The 17,514-nt window shown below is 45.3% G+C and overlaps 1 protein-coding gene across 4 annotated transcripts in view; it reads right to left on the bottom strand.

The window, feature by feature from the left end:
• Positions 1-312: 312 nt before the first annotated feature.
• svep1 (sushi, von Willebrand factor type A, EGF and pentraxin domain containing 1) overlaps positions 313-17,514 on the bottom strand; it is a 94,736-nt gene continuing 77,534 nt past the window's right edge. Inside the window, exons 35-48 of one of the 4 annotated variants that reach the window (XM_080023253.1) lie at positions 17,243-17,434; positions 16,718-16,885; positions 15,412-16,084; positions 12,339-15,067; positions 11,683-11,917; positions 10,718-10,873; positions 10,528-10,591; positions 10,060-10,236; positions 9,741-9,923; positions 6,394-6,564; positions 4,513-4,608; positions 3,437-3,532; positions 690-783; positions 313-588 (exon numbers count right to left, since the gene is read on the bottom strand). In XM_080023253.1, coding sequence (XP_079879379.1) covers positions 558-588; positions 690-783; positions 3,437-3,532; positions 4,513-4,608; positions 6,394-6,564; positions 9,741-9,923; positions 10,060-10,236; positions 10,528-10,591; positions 10,718-10,873; positions 11,683-11,917; positions 12,339-15,067; positions 15,412-16,084; positions 16,718-16,885; positions 17,243-17,434 — 5,065 coding nt within the window. In that variant the 3' untranslated portion in view covers positions 313-557. The remainder of the gene's footprint in view (positions 589-689; positions 784-3,436; positions 3,533-4,512; positions 4,609-6,393; positions 6,565-9,740; positions 9,924-10,059; positions 10,237-10,527; positions 10,592-10,717; positions 10,874-11,682; positions 11,918-12,338; positions 15,068-15,411; positions 16,085-16,717; positions 16,886-17,242; positions 17,435-17,514) is intronic. The other 3 variants (XM_080023255.1, XM_080023254.1, XM_080023256.1) reach the window with 3 other exon arrangements.

The following is a 17,514-nucleotide window of genomic DNA, read 5'->3' on the forward strand; positions in this document are numbered from 1 at the left end:
TCAATGTCGGTACCTGTTCATAGATTTAATTGCCGTTCAGGTTTTACGGCTGCTTTTGTATCTCATAAGTTTGCTGTTGGGAGTTCGATCTGTATCTTTATGCTGTTACTACTGAAGTGGACCAAATTAACGAACTGGAGACTGAGAAACTTGAAACTTGGTGCTTGTGTTTTTTCTCTTTTCTTTCTAATGGGTCAGGATGAATAAATGCTTTGAAAGTCAAGTGATGCTCTTGTGTTTTCTGTTCTGAAGATCGTATTCTGTATACGATGTAAAAAAAGATTTAGAAATGGCCTACACACTTTTTTTAGGGCATTTTATGCTTTAATAAAAATGTGAGAATAGTTTACACATATACATTGGACATCACATCAATAGTTTTTACACATCATACATGTATATAGCAGCATACGTCTAATACTGTTTATATGAAAAAATACAGCTTTATTTTACAAAATGGTTCTTGCTTTGCTTCCTCAGGAGATGAAGATGAATGGCTTCAAATTGTGACGATTGTACAAAAATTTCCTTCGATGAGCTGGGGCAGGAAGGCAAGTTTAGAAATGATAGTAACCCGATCTCCGTTTTCTGTTGAGGGAAAAGAGCACAACGTGACATATTATGGTCTGGGGGTGTGTTTGGCTGGAGTAAAGACAGTAGAAGAGTGTGTGTGTGTGTGTGTGTGTTACCTGGAGCAGTCATGTCCACTCCATCCTTGGCTGCACAGACATCTGTTTGGCCTGATGCATCTCCCTCCATTCAGACACGGCGAAGCGCAGACCGCTGTGGACAGAGCGGACTCTTTCACATCACCATCAAAGTACACTTTATTCGGCTTTCTTGAACCTAAATGAACTGTTTGCAGGTGCTCCTAGCGCTAAAAGAAATGTATGTTAAAATCAGCCCTGGGTTGAGTGGTGACAAGAGACCATTTATGGGCAGACTCCAAAACGAGAGGCAGAATGTGTCGCCACAGTTGAAAAAAGAGGCGTGGCAGATGACAAATCTTTCTTGTACAAATGCCTGTTTTCCCACATTGTTTTGTTGCATACATTATATTTGCAATTAAACAAACGCTTGCCTACTTTGAAAATGTCACACTTTAAACATGCTTGTGTAATGATGAAAAATTAGGTGAAATCTGTATTGGTTTAGGTTATATATTCTCAAATGTTGTATAATTTAGACACTACCTCTCAATTTTATTAAAGAGCTTTGTTAATTGTGTTGAAATAAATTGTAGCTGTCTATACAGTGACACTGGTCAGTGACAATTGCATTTAATGTCAACAGGAAATGGAAATAGTATCCCCTCCACCCCTGACCCTTGACTGCAGAGTTCTAAGGTATTTTACTGACACTCAAAAATCGAGTGCTGGCGTTTTGGGGAGGATTTGAGGCGCTGGTTGGGCCTTTAAATGGCAATATCTACCTCAGGTGTTTAACATCGAAACTTTTGATCCCTCCAAGCTGATGACAACCATTCAATCGGATCAATGGTCTTGGCATGATTCCTCCTGGTACAAACAGTTAAAAGGGACTTTGAACTTAGGAGCAGTTGAGCTGGGTTGTTTGGTTTGGTGTGGCTGTGTGCTCATACATGCTGGGCAGAGCCACTTAAGGATGACCTTTGGCATGTGTTGGAGGTACAAAAAAAAAGAATATATATTTTTAGATTAATTACCAACTGATTTCCCTTTCAGCCTTGAAATGTTTGATTCCTTTTGAATGTTTTGTTTTTCCTTTCAGCGTACTTTTACTCTCAGTGGTGGCTTTTTGACACCATGTTGATGGTAAGCTTTGCGGAATCTTTGTTTTTAGTAAGCTCTCTGACACCAGACTGACAACTTCTCTTTTATCCTCTAGAGCAGTGAGCTGTAGACGTCAAGGCTCTGGAAGAAAACTGTTTCACATCATCTGAGTATGACCAGAACAGCCACACGCTGTCTCTATCTCCTATTGGTTCATGGAGAACAGCAGCCATGTTACCAATTGAAACGTAATGCAGGTGCAGTTCTCCAGAGCGAAGCTGGCATGTGGAATACTGCTCAGGCGCCTGGCTACTTCAAAATGGCTGTATCATTGCAGTCTGAGCACAGTGGTCATCCTTTGGCTGCCATCCTGTTCATCAAACTATGTCACAATTTGTGCATATCGCTAACATGTAAAGAGTCCTTGATCTATGTCTGTCACCCAAAGTATCCACAGAAAGTGATCCCCCTATTAACGCTTGGTGGTTTTTGGGCGATCACGTGGTATTAAGTTAAAGAATATAAATGCTGTAAGTTGATCAAATTGGTCACAGCTCAGTCACCGATCGGACACAGGCTCTGATCTAATAAATCAGGGCCCGGATGGGACGCGGATGTATCCCTGGCTGGAAATTGCACCCTTCAAGAAGGGACGCCTTTGTTTCTATGATGGTGGCGCTCTATTTGACACTCTGCCCCAGAACTTCCCAGAAAAGTTCAGGGGCGAGGCATTGGTCCTGCATAGAAACCGACTGGCAGCCATGCAATAAATTCCAGCTTTGGGTCACAGAGGTAATGATTCGGTTTTGTGGCATTGATCCACTGTCTTTGAACTATCCATGTATTCCTGTTGGCGAGCTTTGACTTGCGCTGAGCCTCTTTACTGATGCAGTTTTTTTTTGTTGGCTTATGCTGTGATTTTTTTATTTTATTTATTTTTCAGACTGTCCCCTTTAAATTATTCTGCAAATCTCAGATGCATTCCCCCACTGATAGGCTAGATTTAGGGATGGACTCCAATTACAATTGTGGAGTGGGAACAGAGATTTTTATTATCAACCGATTTTTCAAATACACCATCAAAATAATCTCCTTGATCTTGCATCGTGACATAAGAGGTAAGGTCAAGTGAACTTTATACAACAAGGAAAATCCACTTTTACTGAACGAAACCAAAAAGCATGAGGTTATTTATTCTCCTTAACTGTTATTGCGTTTCAGTGAGAATTACAATAGGGAGAAATACGCTGAGAAGCCAAGGTCAAATCAACAGCCAAAGAAAGATATTTCTCATGACGGCATAAATACATATTTTGTTCACAGACCGAAGATGCATCACTTCCTTAGCAGAGGTAATACTTTTGGTAGTAATACCAAACTCATGTGAGATATGTCAGTTTTTGATGTTTTGAAGTTAAGAAGGCACGAGACATGGATGACTTTCCTGCAGCTGAATGACACGTGCACCTACAGCAACTGAGGATATCAAGTCAGTTCTACTGACACAAATGTCTGCTGTAAGTTGGTGGGAGACCCTGAGGAGGCTTCCTTCCTTATATGCATCCTACATCAGTTATTTTCAAACCCTATGTGGAAAGGCTCACACACACACACACACACACACACACACACACACACACACACTCCCAAAAAAATGCACAATTCACTTAGACACATTCACCCACCAGTGTGACAGCGTGTACCCGTCCACCCGTTGGGACACTCGCACTGGTAGGGTGCCTTGCAGCGTCCTCCATTCAGGCACGGCAGTATGCAGATTGCTGTTAGTGGATGACAGAGAACAGGGGGGGCTTCACTGGGAAATAATCTTAGGTCATCATTTTTCCTTTTTTGTCTTTGACTAATCTTGGAAATCTAAAATTCCTATTTGCTTCAGGATCATACTGCCTAACATGCGGGGGGGGGGGGGGGGCAAACAAAACTAGTACTGTACTGCATTGTAAGACATTTTGGAAAAAGCATCCAAATGCTAAACTACACAATGTAATGTGTACTGAAAACATAGAAACCAAGGGCTGAGCTTAGAACCTCTTTTTTTTTAATTAATTACTTTTTTTTTTATAGGACATTAAGGGTTAAGAAGTTACTATGTGATTAATACTGAATAGTCAAGATAACAGAACTAACCATACATGTATGTATCCTTTTGGATACACAGGCCTTCAATGAATAGATGATGTTACCTTTGATGACAAACACTTGTCAACTTTAATAGTAGATCAAATCTCAACTGCAGGTTATGATTTTGAGGGAATAAGTAAGGCGCCATCAGTTTCAGTACCTGGATAAATACTTCAGTACTGCGACTGCACACCAATTGTCGGATAAAGGTCTGTTTCTCTCAAAAGGTGTGAAGGATTATGAGGAAAAAAGTTGGAAACCCCTAAAACACTGGTTGATTTTTTTTTTTTTTTACTGGAGATATTTGGTGAAGGGTGGCAACAAATCAAATGATCCTGTTTTTTAATAGAGTGCAGTGAAGAGAGAGAGGGGCAGACCCAGATTTGAACCTGGGTCGCTGCAGAGTCCCGCCATGGTTGTGTGCACTCTCTAGTTATCCTGGTATCTGGTTGAGCCAGTTGGGCTCTGTGGAGCTATTGAATAAAAACCTTAACCCCCTCCCCGCTCCAATTCATTTCCTTGTAAAACATTCAGTCAAAGCATTCTGCGTGTATGGCATATTGAAGGATTGTTTGCACATTGTCTTGTGAATGATATTTGGCGGTGGTTGAATGCTTACGTTCTTCACAAACCTGTCCCATCCAGCCTTCTGGACAGGAACAAGTGTTTGGCCTTTGGCAGGCGGCACCATTCAGACACTTCAGCCAACACACAGCTGATGGAAAGAAAACACACACACACACACACACCCCAACATACATACACATGAGGAGAGATCCATTTACACTCATAACGAGACAAGCACATATGAGGTCAAGGTGTTCAAGCCATTCTACAGTACAGTGAAGAGGAGAGTTGCATGTTTTTACAGCCGCATCCGGAGCATCCCTGCAGTGTGTGTGTGAGGGAAGCCTTGGCCGTGCAGTGTCCATGCACCGGAACAACGAGGGCATTCACATGCGGCCACTCCGTCGCAGGGAGATTGCAGCCGCCTACGACTGTGCTGAAGGTAAACACCCCGACTATTTGTGTTGCTCACCCTACTCTACCTTTTTTTTAAGGCAAGGAAATCACACGCCCGCATGCTTTGTTGGAACCTGCGGCCTTATGTCGAAATAGTTGAGACTCAGTGATGTCGTAAAGTCTTTGAGGGAGACCCTGCCCTCTGTTTTTTATTACAAAAGAAAAAATTGCGAAAATCTCAGAAACAGAACTGGCCAGGTTTGCTCAAGACTGTAACACAGAAAACCTGGAGAATTAATTAAGAATCATAATTTTATTAATCTCACAGTTGCGATGCGCGCACATACACACACACACACACACACACACACACAGGGAACGGTGACTGGAGAGTTATAACCTCTGCATTTCCCCCATCCCGCAAATTCTGTCATGTTTTAACTGTTAGATTGGATTATGGAAAATATTCTGCTGTAACCGTTGTTCTGAATCTTCTGTTAAAAATCCCAACCAAATGAATGCACCATATAAACATGGGAATTACAGATTGTACCAATGAACAACCTGTTTTAAAATTAACAAAAAATATATTTACTGTATATTTAAGTCACATTAGCAACCAGCAGCAGTGCCAATTTCCCCTTGAGGGACATGAAGCTCTGAAGTGAAATCAACTTATTGTTTGAGAGAGAGAGATTTATTTGCCTCCAACATTGATGTGGTTAGCGGTCACGTAAAAAGGAATTGCTTCTAAAAATGTCCATTATTGTGGCCTGATCATTGAAGTGTGTATGAACAACCTGAATCATTTTATCGAAACTCAACACACCTATCACAACCTTCCTTCTATTTAAATAATTGAAATGTTGCCCCCATCTGTTGACTATGCCCCCCCCCCCCCCAAGTATCCAGTGTATAGAAGTAGGGGTTAGAAAGAGAAAAGTGAAAGCTGCAAGAGAGTTTAAAGGCATATCTGGCAGGATTTGGCATCGTTTTAGTGTAATCTCCCGCCAAAACTACCCGTTGCCTAATACTCTGCCTCAACAAAGCTTTTTGTCGTCAAAGCAAATTTAAAAAAAAAGAGGATGTTTTGGGGCGGTTCACTATTTGTTCCTGTTGAACTGAAGATGAAACCAAAGTGGGCATGCTTTATATGTGGCTTCATTTCAAAGACATTTCTACGTCCAAGTATGTTTTAATTCAATACAAGTACGAAGACCAGGCAGGGGTCGTCAAACAAGAGGCAACCAGGACTCAACTTTACACCGCCAGGGTGACCACAAAAAAAAAAAAAAAAAAAAAGACAAAAAGAACAAATGAATGAGGAAAATTCTGCACAGTATGCCTTTAACTCCGCCCATGGAGAGGGTGGCACCACTAGGGGGTAAGCAGTCGAAGACAGATTTGTTATCATGTTGGGGAAAAAAAAGCAAACAGGGATAGTGACAAAGGAACGTCAAGTGTGTCAGGAAAGTCTCGGGACAAGAGGGAGTCCGTGGTCCAACGCACGAGAAGGGGTTCTGCGTGCTCTCTCTACCTCTGCACGTCGGAGGGGCTGTCCAGGTGCCATTCTCCAGACACCTGCTCCTTCCGGGGCCCTCCATGGTGTAGCCGCCATAGCATGAGTACACCGCCACATCCCCGAACTGGAACACCGCCCCCCGCACCACCCCGTTGGCCACGTGGAGAGGGGGGCCACAGGACACCCCTGTGCAACAGCCCAAATGGAAGGTCCCATGTGTTACTCACTGCAACCTCAAGGAGTGTAACTCACTATCCTGAAGCTCACTCGTCACCAGGACTAGAACCAAGCAATGTCTGAATATGATCTGGAGATATTTCAAATTGAATTCTTGATTTCTTAACATTTCTTAAATTAAGATTCCTGGTGTAGGGTTGCTGTCTGTAAACTGCATTCGGGGGCAGTGTTGATAAACCTGATGCCTTTCAGTATTTATAGATGGTATTGCATTGTATTTTACTGGGCCAGCCCACCATGTAAGTGTATAATCATATATTTTCATGGTCATATGCCGCATTCACAGGGAACACAGTAGAGGGGAACGGCGTAACGGCACTTTGTGAACGGCATGGGATAACGCCACTTTCGGAACGGCACGGGGGGAGCGAGGGGGAGGTACGACGGTAAAACGAAACAAGCGTGACGATATGTTGCTATGATGATGTACAAAGACTGAAATAAAATATATTCAACTAAATTATTTTTTGTCTGTTGTTATATAGTATATAAGAACTTGGTAGCTCAGGAGGTAGAGCTGGTCGTCTAGTGATCTAAAGGTTGCTGGTTCGATCCCAGGCTCCTCCTGCTAGCATGCTGTAGTGTCCTTGAGCAGGACAACTGCTCCTGATGGCTGCGTCTGTCGGTGTTTGAACAATTGTAAGTCGCTTTGGATAAAAGCGTCTGCTAAATGTAATGTAAAAGAACTTGCAGAAAATGCAGCCTACTATTGATATTTTATTGAAAACCAAAATGAATGTTCAATACCCTCCAAAAGGGCTGTAATTCATAGTTGATTAACTTTGCACAAGCCGGCTACAAAGCACAACATCTCTCTCCAGGCAGGTTGGACAATGAGTTATTTCACAGTATGGATATATTTATGGATATTGTTAAGCGGCTTTGAGAGAGAGCGCATCTATAGAGATCTGCTTCCTGGTAGTGATCGATGCTCTGTTAACTGAGTGATCAATGGCTGATCACCTGGGTTCCACTGGCAATAGAAGACCTTATTTTATTATTAGTTATTCATATGTAATTATATTATCATATAAGTAATAACCTGGAGCTGCAACTTTACCGGACCAACCGCACCACGTGAGACCACCACGTCCAAATCCTCCATTTGCTTCCTCGCCACAAGCACCAAACGGCCGCCATGCACTTCATACAATGAATAAACAACTTTTATATCAAAACGTTGTATTTAAGCCATTTAAGTGCGGCATTCCAGAGAAAACGCCATCTACCAGGTCCATCACTGCAGCGCAAAACTCCTGCAGCCGCAGCAGTAGTTGCTCACTTTCGCTCACGTCCTCACTTTCTCCATGTCAGTAAGGTTGCTACTGTACGTAACATCCGGCTGTAATTCCGTCGCAGAGGACGGCAACAATGTAAAATATTTTAACTTTGACGGCAAATGCCGCTTATCATTGCCGTTGCCAGTGTTCTTTGCCGGCCTGCCGTCATGCTCTCGTCCACTAACATCACTTCAGGTTTGCCGTCTCTTGTCTTCCATGTGAACGCAGCATAAATGTGATTTCCTGAATTTAACCTTCTACCAATCAGTCGTCCCATTAGCCATTTCAAGCGCCTATTGTTTATTTAGACTTGGTTAATGTCACATAACAACTAAGAAGGGATGCAGCACAAGGAAGGCTCTGTAACAAACACTGTATACAGTATATACAGATCTCTTCCTCTCTTCCTTGCCTGTGAAAAGAGTGAATTTCATGCATAGTATCCAAATGTGCGAGACTGTGATTTTGGCAAGTTGTGCCGAGTTGTTTCTCTTTTCAGCCATTTTATTTTCAACACAAATCCACTTTGGTTGTACAGGGGAGGATTTTACTACAGGGACGTGGTCGCATTAAAAAACAACATGCAAATGCAAAGCAAATTGGTGACCAACCATACTGAAGAAAGATCACAGGAGTGTGTGACAAAAGGTTACCATAGCAGCGGCAGAAGTAGTCCATAATTAGCCTGCATGCAGGACAGAAGCAGAGTGTTTGATGCAGACGCACTGGTTTGGACAGAATCTCAGCGGTGGAGAAGACGGCATATCAAATAGAAATGGAATAGTACAGGAGAGGACAGGGAGACTGTAAAATGAAACCATGCCCAGTGAAGAGTGCTGTGCACATGCAGGTCTGGCAGGTGTTACGATAGGCAGAACATACAGAAATGTACAACTACATTTCTTTAGTAATTCAAACACCTTGAATCCGCCCTTGTATGTACGTAGGTGCTGGCTAATATACAGTTTAATCCTATCCTCCTAACAGTAGGGTCGCGTAACGTGCGTGCAGAAAGGATCTCCCGTCCACCACCCAAACAGTGACGGGCACTGAGCAGGCGCAACTGAAGAAATATATAGGTAGAATCTTTTTTTTTTTTTTTTTTTTTGAAGAGCAATTTTACTGATTTTGGCATTCTAAGCGTGAGAAAAACGAGGTGTGGCTTGTAAACTGGTTGATATGCGTCTCACGGTCGAAGAGTGAGACCCGGCAGCTCTGATGTCAGTTCCCGTATCATTCATTACCAAGCCATTTACTGTGATCAGATTTCACAAAGAAAAAAATGATATTAGAAACTATAGATAGATATATACATATTTGTAAAGGAGCATGATAGAGGGGGTCAATAGCCGCCACTTTGAATGGTGTTGGTGGTTATCATTGGGGGTGTCGAAACCTGCATTACCTTTTACTTAAAAGTTACTAATATTGTTATCGTGAAATATGTTTTAGTGATCTCCAGGCATTTGGTTTTTCTGAACAATTATATTGCTATCATATTTTAAATCCAAATTAGTGAAGCCCCAGCAACTGTAAGAAGTGCCCATGACAGTTGTTGAAAGTTACATTTGTTTAAGGGAAAACAATATTCCTTGCATTATTCAAGAGGAAGTGAAAGTTCGTGAAACATGTCTTTACTGAGTTTCCACCAATTTTGGATGTGGTAACTTTATATCTTGGATATCCGGAGAGCTAGATATCTCAGCAGCTATTAAAGTAATAATGGAGCATCTGATTGTCTATCCACAGCTACTTCAAATCCCTGTTCAAGCGCTATGTTCTGTTGGGTGGGTTATTGAAGCAATGAAAATAATACTGATGCCACCATTAAAACAATGTGCTTACTTTCACACACAGCGCTGATGGGGCTCCAGCTCTGGTCTGGATTACAGGTGATGGTGCCGCTGCCTTTGGCCTGCTGCCCCTTGGGACATGTGAATGGCAAAGATTGGCCGACATGGAACTCCTCCATGGAAACGTTCCCACTGGTGGAGCCCTTCCATCCCGGAGGTGCTGGGCACGACTTAGCTGTGGGGGAGAAACCATGGCCAGGATTTACATCAGAGACACACTACAGGTAGTATGGAAGAAAAGAACGGAATGAAGAACTGCATATTGACAGCATATGCGTGCGGATTCACACAGGCAGAGTTCGGGCTCTTACGTCGGCAGGTGGGGAAAGCAGAGCTCCAGGTGTCGTCTCCCATGCACACCACCAGGGCGTCTCCCAGTAAGGCGTAGCCTTTGTCACACTGGAACTCCACAGCGCGCCCTGTGTTCAGGTGGTGCTCCTGGACCTTCCCGTTCACCATCAACTGAGGGCTGTGGCAACCCTGGGTGGCTGGGGAGGGCAGAGAGGCGTGTGGGGTTGAGTGTTGCAGTGTAAAGGAAAAACCCACGTTCTAATGAAGAGCTCCAAAGGGCATCATTATCAATTGCTGTTATCTAGTTATTCAGACAATGTTCTACTTACACACAAACACACACAGGGAAACAAAAGATCAAAGGCCAAACGCACACACACACACACACACACACACACACACACACACACACACACACACACACACACACACACGGACGCATGCGCGCAGACACACACACACACACACACAGTCAGGCACAAACCTACCAACACATTGTGGTGGAGCTCCACTCCAGGTTTTGTCTCCCTGACAGGTTTGAATAGAGTCTCCCTGTGTTGAAAATAATTCAGTGTAAATGACGTGAATGGCAGATGCACCGTCATGTTTAATACATCAGTCATGCTAGTGAGGAAAAAAAAAACAGTATTAACATGTTTTCCTTGTTTGTTTGATTACCTCCATTTCATAACCAGGGAGACAAGAGTACGTGACGATATCCCCGTAACCGTAGCTGTTCCCTTCCGTGACACCGTGAGAGAGAGGGCGGGGCTTGTCACACACCACCGGCTCACAGGAGATAGAGGAGAGGCTGGGAGACCATTGTCCACCCAGCTGAACACACCCACAGCCAAGCAGGAAGGACAGAGAAAAGAAAGAAGCTTTTTTCAGTTCATTGTTTCCGCTCGATACTGCACGCAAGGGCATAACCTCAGGATCCACATTAGTCCCAAACATAACTGAAGATTTTCAAAATAATTTCAGAAAATTAACCCACAATGCGTTTGTGGTGTGGGGATGGTTTGGTTTGAGCAGCCGCACCTGGCCTGGGTCTAGGCAACTGGGATCAGAGTGGCTGTATACCTGTTGAACGTTGGTTGGTCCAATGAGCAACAGGTAAAACCCCCACCTCCACACACACTCAGGATAGGAGCCCATGTCATGACACATGTCTATCTGCTCCTGGGCTAATTCCAACTACCCCTCTCTCTACAATAAACTGCTGTGTACAACCCCATTGTCTGTGTCTCTGTGCCAGAAGTCCCAGCGTGGTAGGCAAAACTGCCACAGCATTGTGGAGAGCGTAGCAAGGGACAATCTGATAAGATTCCATTTGATTTAATTCGACCGAACGACTGTGTGATGATGTGATATGTGGGACGTTGGTGATATGAGGTCACGACAGCCACACTCTGCAGTTGGAAACAGTTTTAAAATAAAAGCACAGCGTAGGAACAACGTAAAACATAAAGTATACACCCGCGGTCCACTCAAAATGAACCTGCAACCCCATTTTGGATCTGGAGCCACCAGTTGAAAAACCGCAGGTATATAACTTGATATAGCTAGATAGATAGATACATTTGTTTCAGAGTACCGGACAAGAAAGCAACATCAAAACACCTGTGAACATTGTTCCTTACTTGGCACTCCGTGAGTGCTGAGCCCTGCAGGTGGAACCCAACAAAGCAGGAGAGAGTGAGGGTGTCCCCAACTGGAGTGAGTTCCTCCCCAGTAACCACCAAATAAGGAATGGAGAGGTTGGTGGGCAGTGGACATGGGGTGGGACGGCACCGCACGCTGTGTTTAGACCAACTGCCGTCGCTGTGGCAGGTCAGGGAGGCGGTTTGCGTGGCAAGTTCATAGCCCTCTTCACATCTGAGAAAAGAAAAGATTAAAATAAATGAAGAAGGGAGGAGATGGAGTTAAACACAAGGAATTAAAAGTGAAAATGAATTGGGGAAGATTTAAAAGGAAATATGAGTGAAACCTCACAAACGTTCTATCTATTAGAGAAGTACATTTGCTCAAACTACCAAGTCATGTACATATACTGTTAAAATGCAGAAACATTCAGAAAATTGGGAAATGAAGCATGACATCTCTCCTAGCAGTGACAATTTGAAAAATCACTGTGACTAATCAGAAATGTTTTATCTGGCAGCAGCTCATCTAGCAACAAAAATGGAATGTCTGATTATCAAAACAATGTGTTACTTCTCGGGTTAAGTCATCCGGGAATTATTGAAACAGGTTAAGTTAAAGACCACAGACAATTATAAACCACAGTAATATTTACCTGTATGTAATTTGGCTTGGAAAAGTATAGACCTCTGCAACCACCTGAGCGTAGAGCACAGATGGAGGTGTTCCGCAGCTTATGGGTTCACACCTAATCCTGGGCTCCCCCCACCTGCCAACTCTTCCACAGGAGAGGTGTGGGTACCCTTTTGCCAGGTATCCCGGTCGACACCTGTATGTGACCATGTCGGAGAAAGCGCCACTGCTTCCCCGCATGACGGCGTTAGGAACTGTAGGAGGGGCAGCAGTGCACCTCCCTCTCCCACACACAGGCATCCCAGGGCTCCACATTCCACCCTTCTCACAAACCGCCTGAGAGGGGCCCAGAAGCTTGTAACCGTCACCGCACCGGAAGTGCACCCTGTCCCCGCAGGCGTGTTCGCGGCCCAACACGACCCCAAACTTCAGCGCCGGCAGAGGACATGTGCAGAGTCGGCACTGCGGCACCATGCCTTCCCAGAAGCCTTTGGCGGAACAACGCAGGGTAGGATCCCCGACCACCTCATAGCCATCGAAACAAACATACTCCACCACGGCATTGTAGTTGAAGCTGGAGCCATTCAGGAAGCCGTGACTTATGTCCTCAGGGGGGTCGCAGCTGATGACATCACAGTGAGGAGATGGTTTGTCCCATAATCCGTCCACTTGACACATACGTGTGGGGTCCCCATTCAGGGTGTACCCCTCATCACATTCATAATGCACTTTGCTGTGGAAGCCAAAGTCAGACCCAAAAATGCGGCCATTTGCAATTGGCAAAGGTTTACCACAAAGGGCAGGAACACAGACCGGAGACTTGTGGCTCCAGGTGCCATCAGCTTGGCATGTGCTGACAGATTTACCTTTTAGAACAAAACCGGGCTGGCAGATTAGGTCTATCTGGTTATCGTAAGTGTACACTTCTCCTGTAGCAGTAATATCACTAGGGACTTTAGGTGGACCACAGGAAACTGGCTCGCACCAGGGTTTCTCCCCGTCCCACTTCCCATTCGATTGGCAGGTTATAGTATCGCCGCCCTTGAGGAGAAACCCTATATTGCACTCATAGCGCAACACCTTGGGGTAAACAAAATAACTTCCATGAGTAGTGCCGTTAGCTATAGCGCCCGGGTCGCCACATGATACGGGACGGCAAATCGGTGCATCGTTGGTCCAGAGTCTTCCAGACAAACATTGCCTGACAGGTTTACCCTCCAGTTCGTAGCCCTCCTCACATCCGTACCTCACAAGGCTCCCGAGGGAGCTATCAGTCACATTCAACCAGCCACCCTCTGGAGCCGGGGGCGTTTCGCACTCTGCCGGGACACATGAGGGGGCTGTTCCGTTCCAGCCTCCATCCTCCTGACACACCAGTGTTGTGGGGGTTGTGAGCTCGTAGCCCTTGTGGCAGCGGTACACTATCAGTGTCCTGTGCAGGAAGCTCAAGTCCATTGGTGAGACTGATGTAGTTCCTGCTGCATCTTTATCAGTAGTACCTGTATCATCTTCTATCAGTCTTACGTATTCTCCAAAGTCAATGTGAGGGGGCAGGCCGCAGTCTGAGGGAACACAGACAGGGACAGGACTGGACCAGCCATATTCCTCGCAGGTCAAATGGTTCTGGCCTACGAGCTGAAAACCAGGGAAACAGCTGTAGAAAATAGTAACACCAAATCTATGGTCCAGTCCCTCTACAAAACCATTATCGATGGGTTTGGACGGGGTGCAGGATATTTGAACACAAGCGGGTGGATCCAAGTCCCACTCCCCACTGGCCAGGCATGTCAGAGTCTCTGGGCCTTGAAGACGGTAACCACGACGACAGGAGTAGGTAGCGCTGTGACTGAACTGTAGTTTTGTGTAAGACACTTGACCGTTGGCTATCTGCTTAGGGGCGGAGCATTCTATCGGGCGGCAGGAAGGCACCCCACCGATCCAGGTGCCTCTATCTCCACAGAGGACTGTTGAGTTTCCCACCAGTGTATGTCCAGGCTTACAGCTGTAGAGAGCCGTGCTGAGGTACATCAGTCCCTGCACGTCAATTATGCCATTGGTTACCTCTGCAGGCTGAGGGCATTCTACCGGGATGCATTCTGGGTAAGGGCTGCTCCACTGCCCACTGGCCAGACAAGAGACTGAGTCCTCTTTTCTCAAAGTGAACCCGTCCATGCACATGTAGGTCATCGCTGAACCATAATAGAAGGGGGCAGAGGATGATGTTGGGCCACCGAATGCCACATCTGGCAGAGGTCCGCACAGAACACGCTTACATACAGGGAAGGTATCATTCCATTCCTGGGACGGCATGCAGTGGAGGATTTGTGCCCCGTGGAGGATATAGCCTTCTTCACAGGACAGTTCCACGATCCCAAAATCAGAATCCAGACCTTTCAGAACCAGGTGGTTCTCCTCCAGAGGTGGTTCTGGGCATTGGACTGGAGAGCAGCGAGGGCGCCGCGTCTTGTCCCACTTGCCATATTTCAGGCAAGTCCAGACAGCGTCACCGGCCAGTTCGTAACCCTCGTCGCACACGTACTCCACCTTTCGGCCCACCTCGAACACGGAACCCCTGTAATGCCCGTGGACAATGTCTGGAGGAGGATCGCAGGTCAGCAGGACACAGGAGGGAGGGTCGTTGTTGGACCAATGGCGGTTGGCTTGGCATACTCGGTCAGGCCGGCCCACTAGTCTGTAGCCAGCATTACAAGCATATGTTACTCTGCTGTTGAAGATGAACCGGCCTTTGCTCTGTGAAGACATTAGGAAAGAGACAGCTAGATGATTAGAAAATAAATGGCTGAAATTTTGCTGTTGGATTGGAAAAAATATTAATGTTATTAATATAATGTTAATATTATTTTAAAGTGATAAGGGGAATAATCTTTACCTCTCTATTTTTTTAAGTATCACTGTAGTCTATGCAACTCTACATGTATAACGTGTCAATCAACTTAGAGTATAAAATGAAATGAAATGAAAATGAAAAGTGTCTTTTAAAACAGCAATACACTCAACACACACTCCTGTTTAACTACCTCCTTAAACTAGCTTTCTTAAAATCAATGTGCATCAGTGCGCTTGACGGTCGCTACCTGAATGAAGCCATTCCTGAGAAGTGGAGGGATAGGGCAGGTCACAGGTACACATATAGGCAGAACCCCACCCCACTCGCCATTGGCCTTGCAAGTCCTCCTTTTCTCCCCTCGGATCAGGAAGCCTCTGTCACAGCTGTACGCCACCAAAGCTCCAAAATTGTAGTTGGTCCCCATCACGTAACCACGCTCAATGCCATTGGGCTTGGAGCACCTCACTGGGACGCAGCCAACATCATAGGGTGACGGTTCCCATTCTCCTCCCATCATGCATCTCAGGGTTGCCGTGGTGTTGAGCATGAATCCCTCCTCGCATTTGTAGCTCACCTCAGTGTTGCTGGTGTACTTGGGCTTGCTGACCGAATCTAAAATGGCGTGGGGGAGGCCAGGCGGCCGTTGGCAGAAGTTTGCGATGCAGCCAGGGGCCTCCTGTCCATCGGGGGGCGCCCACACACCCTGCGCGTTACACACCATCTTAGAATTGTTGCCAGCAGTGTAGCCATCGATGCAGTAATAGTTTGCCGTGTCCCCGTACAGCTGGTGACCCTCATAAGGCTCGGCGTGGTCAATGGCAGGCGGGGGTCCACAGGAGCGTGGAACACACTGGGCTGAGCTTTCACTCCACTCGCCACTGGGTAAACACTCTCTGGTATCTGAGCCAATCAGAGTATAGCTGTTGTGGAGGGAGAACAGGAGAGTATGAATACAGAAAATATTAGCAGAGGAGTGAGCAAGAGCCCACCCCCCATCCCCTACAGCATACCACAAGACACAACATCGTATTCATACAGTAGCTAGTGCTACAAGCAATGTACTTAAAGCACTTTGTGAGGCTTGAACTGTGGCTGTGATAGCCTAAAGATTTGTCATTATTTATTGTTTGGTGTAACAAATGGGTCTCATTCACCATTCAACATTGTAAGATCAGATATATCAGATGTATTCGCAAACTTATCTGTGGAAAAAATGTAGCATTCAGAATGTTTTTATCGTAATGTGTTTTTTGGTTCAAAGACCAAAATCAAAATTTGAATGTGTTTGGAAACATATGTGAAATCAATATACTAACCTGGCTTCTAAAATAACTTGTTCTTTCTTGTCCTAGGCTCAAGATTAATTGATTAAAAGTTTGCCTTTACAAATGAGTAAACATTCGTAGATCTGTCTTGGTTTAAATCTTATGTGTAAACGTTCCGGTCTAAACGTTGCATCATCCAGATTTATGGTATTATTCATTAACTACTGTATATCACGACAGGCTTATTAAAATGCAAATGTATATTGAGTGGACTTGAACCGGATTTACCCTTCTTTGCAGACATAGTGCACCTTGTTTCCCAGCGCATGGTTATCCCCAACAGTTACAGCGTCTCTGAGGGTCGTGGGGTCACCACAGACAATGCCCGTACAGCGGGGGGGCGGCCTGCTCCATTCCCCCGTTGCTTGGCACACCACCTCCATGGAGCCCTGTGGCCTTCACACAGACACACGAGTCAGGAGCGTGGCACCCTATCGGCACTCTTCAAACCTCCCCCCCACCCACCGCTCGAAATGATGGCGAGATGGAGAGGGAAGACGAGCGGGAGTAGAACAGCTACCAAAAACCCACTATGACCCGAGCAACTGTACTAGTGAATACTTTTTGTGGCGTCTTTTATCAAACTCAGATGTAAACCTCGGAAAGTTTCACAAAAATGGGTAATACAATGAGAAAAAATTTGACAGCAACAGGAGAGTCCCGCATCTGAATCCATGGCAAGCCTGGAGCTTATTGTCCGTGCTATTGCCGATTCAAAGACTCATTCAGCGTGGTAACTGCTATTTTTGATACCTGTATCCCGCAGTGCAGGTGTACGTTACAGTGGATAGGTATGTATTCTCTTTGAAGGCGTAGTTGGCGTGCTGCACGTGTAGCGGATCCCCACAGGTCACAGGGTGACATGCAGGTGGTGTCCCGCTCCACCTCAGAGTGGAAAGACACTGGTACTCGTATGGCACCTGAGGCAGGAAGCCGTTCATACAGCTGGGACGTCATGGGGGAGAGAGAAGGAAATAGGAAAGAAATTTGCTTGGAGGTGAACTGAAATGGAGGTTTACAAAGGA

The sequence above is a fragment of the Zeus faber genome (assembly GCF_960531495.2).
Source record: "Zeus faber genome assembly, chromosome: 22".
NCBI classification, from domain to species: domain Eukaryota; kingdom Metazoa; phylum Chordata; class Actinopteri; order Zeiformes; family Zeidae; genus Zeus; species Zeus faber.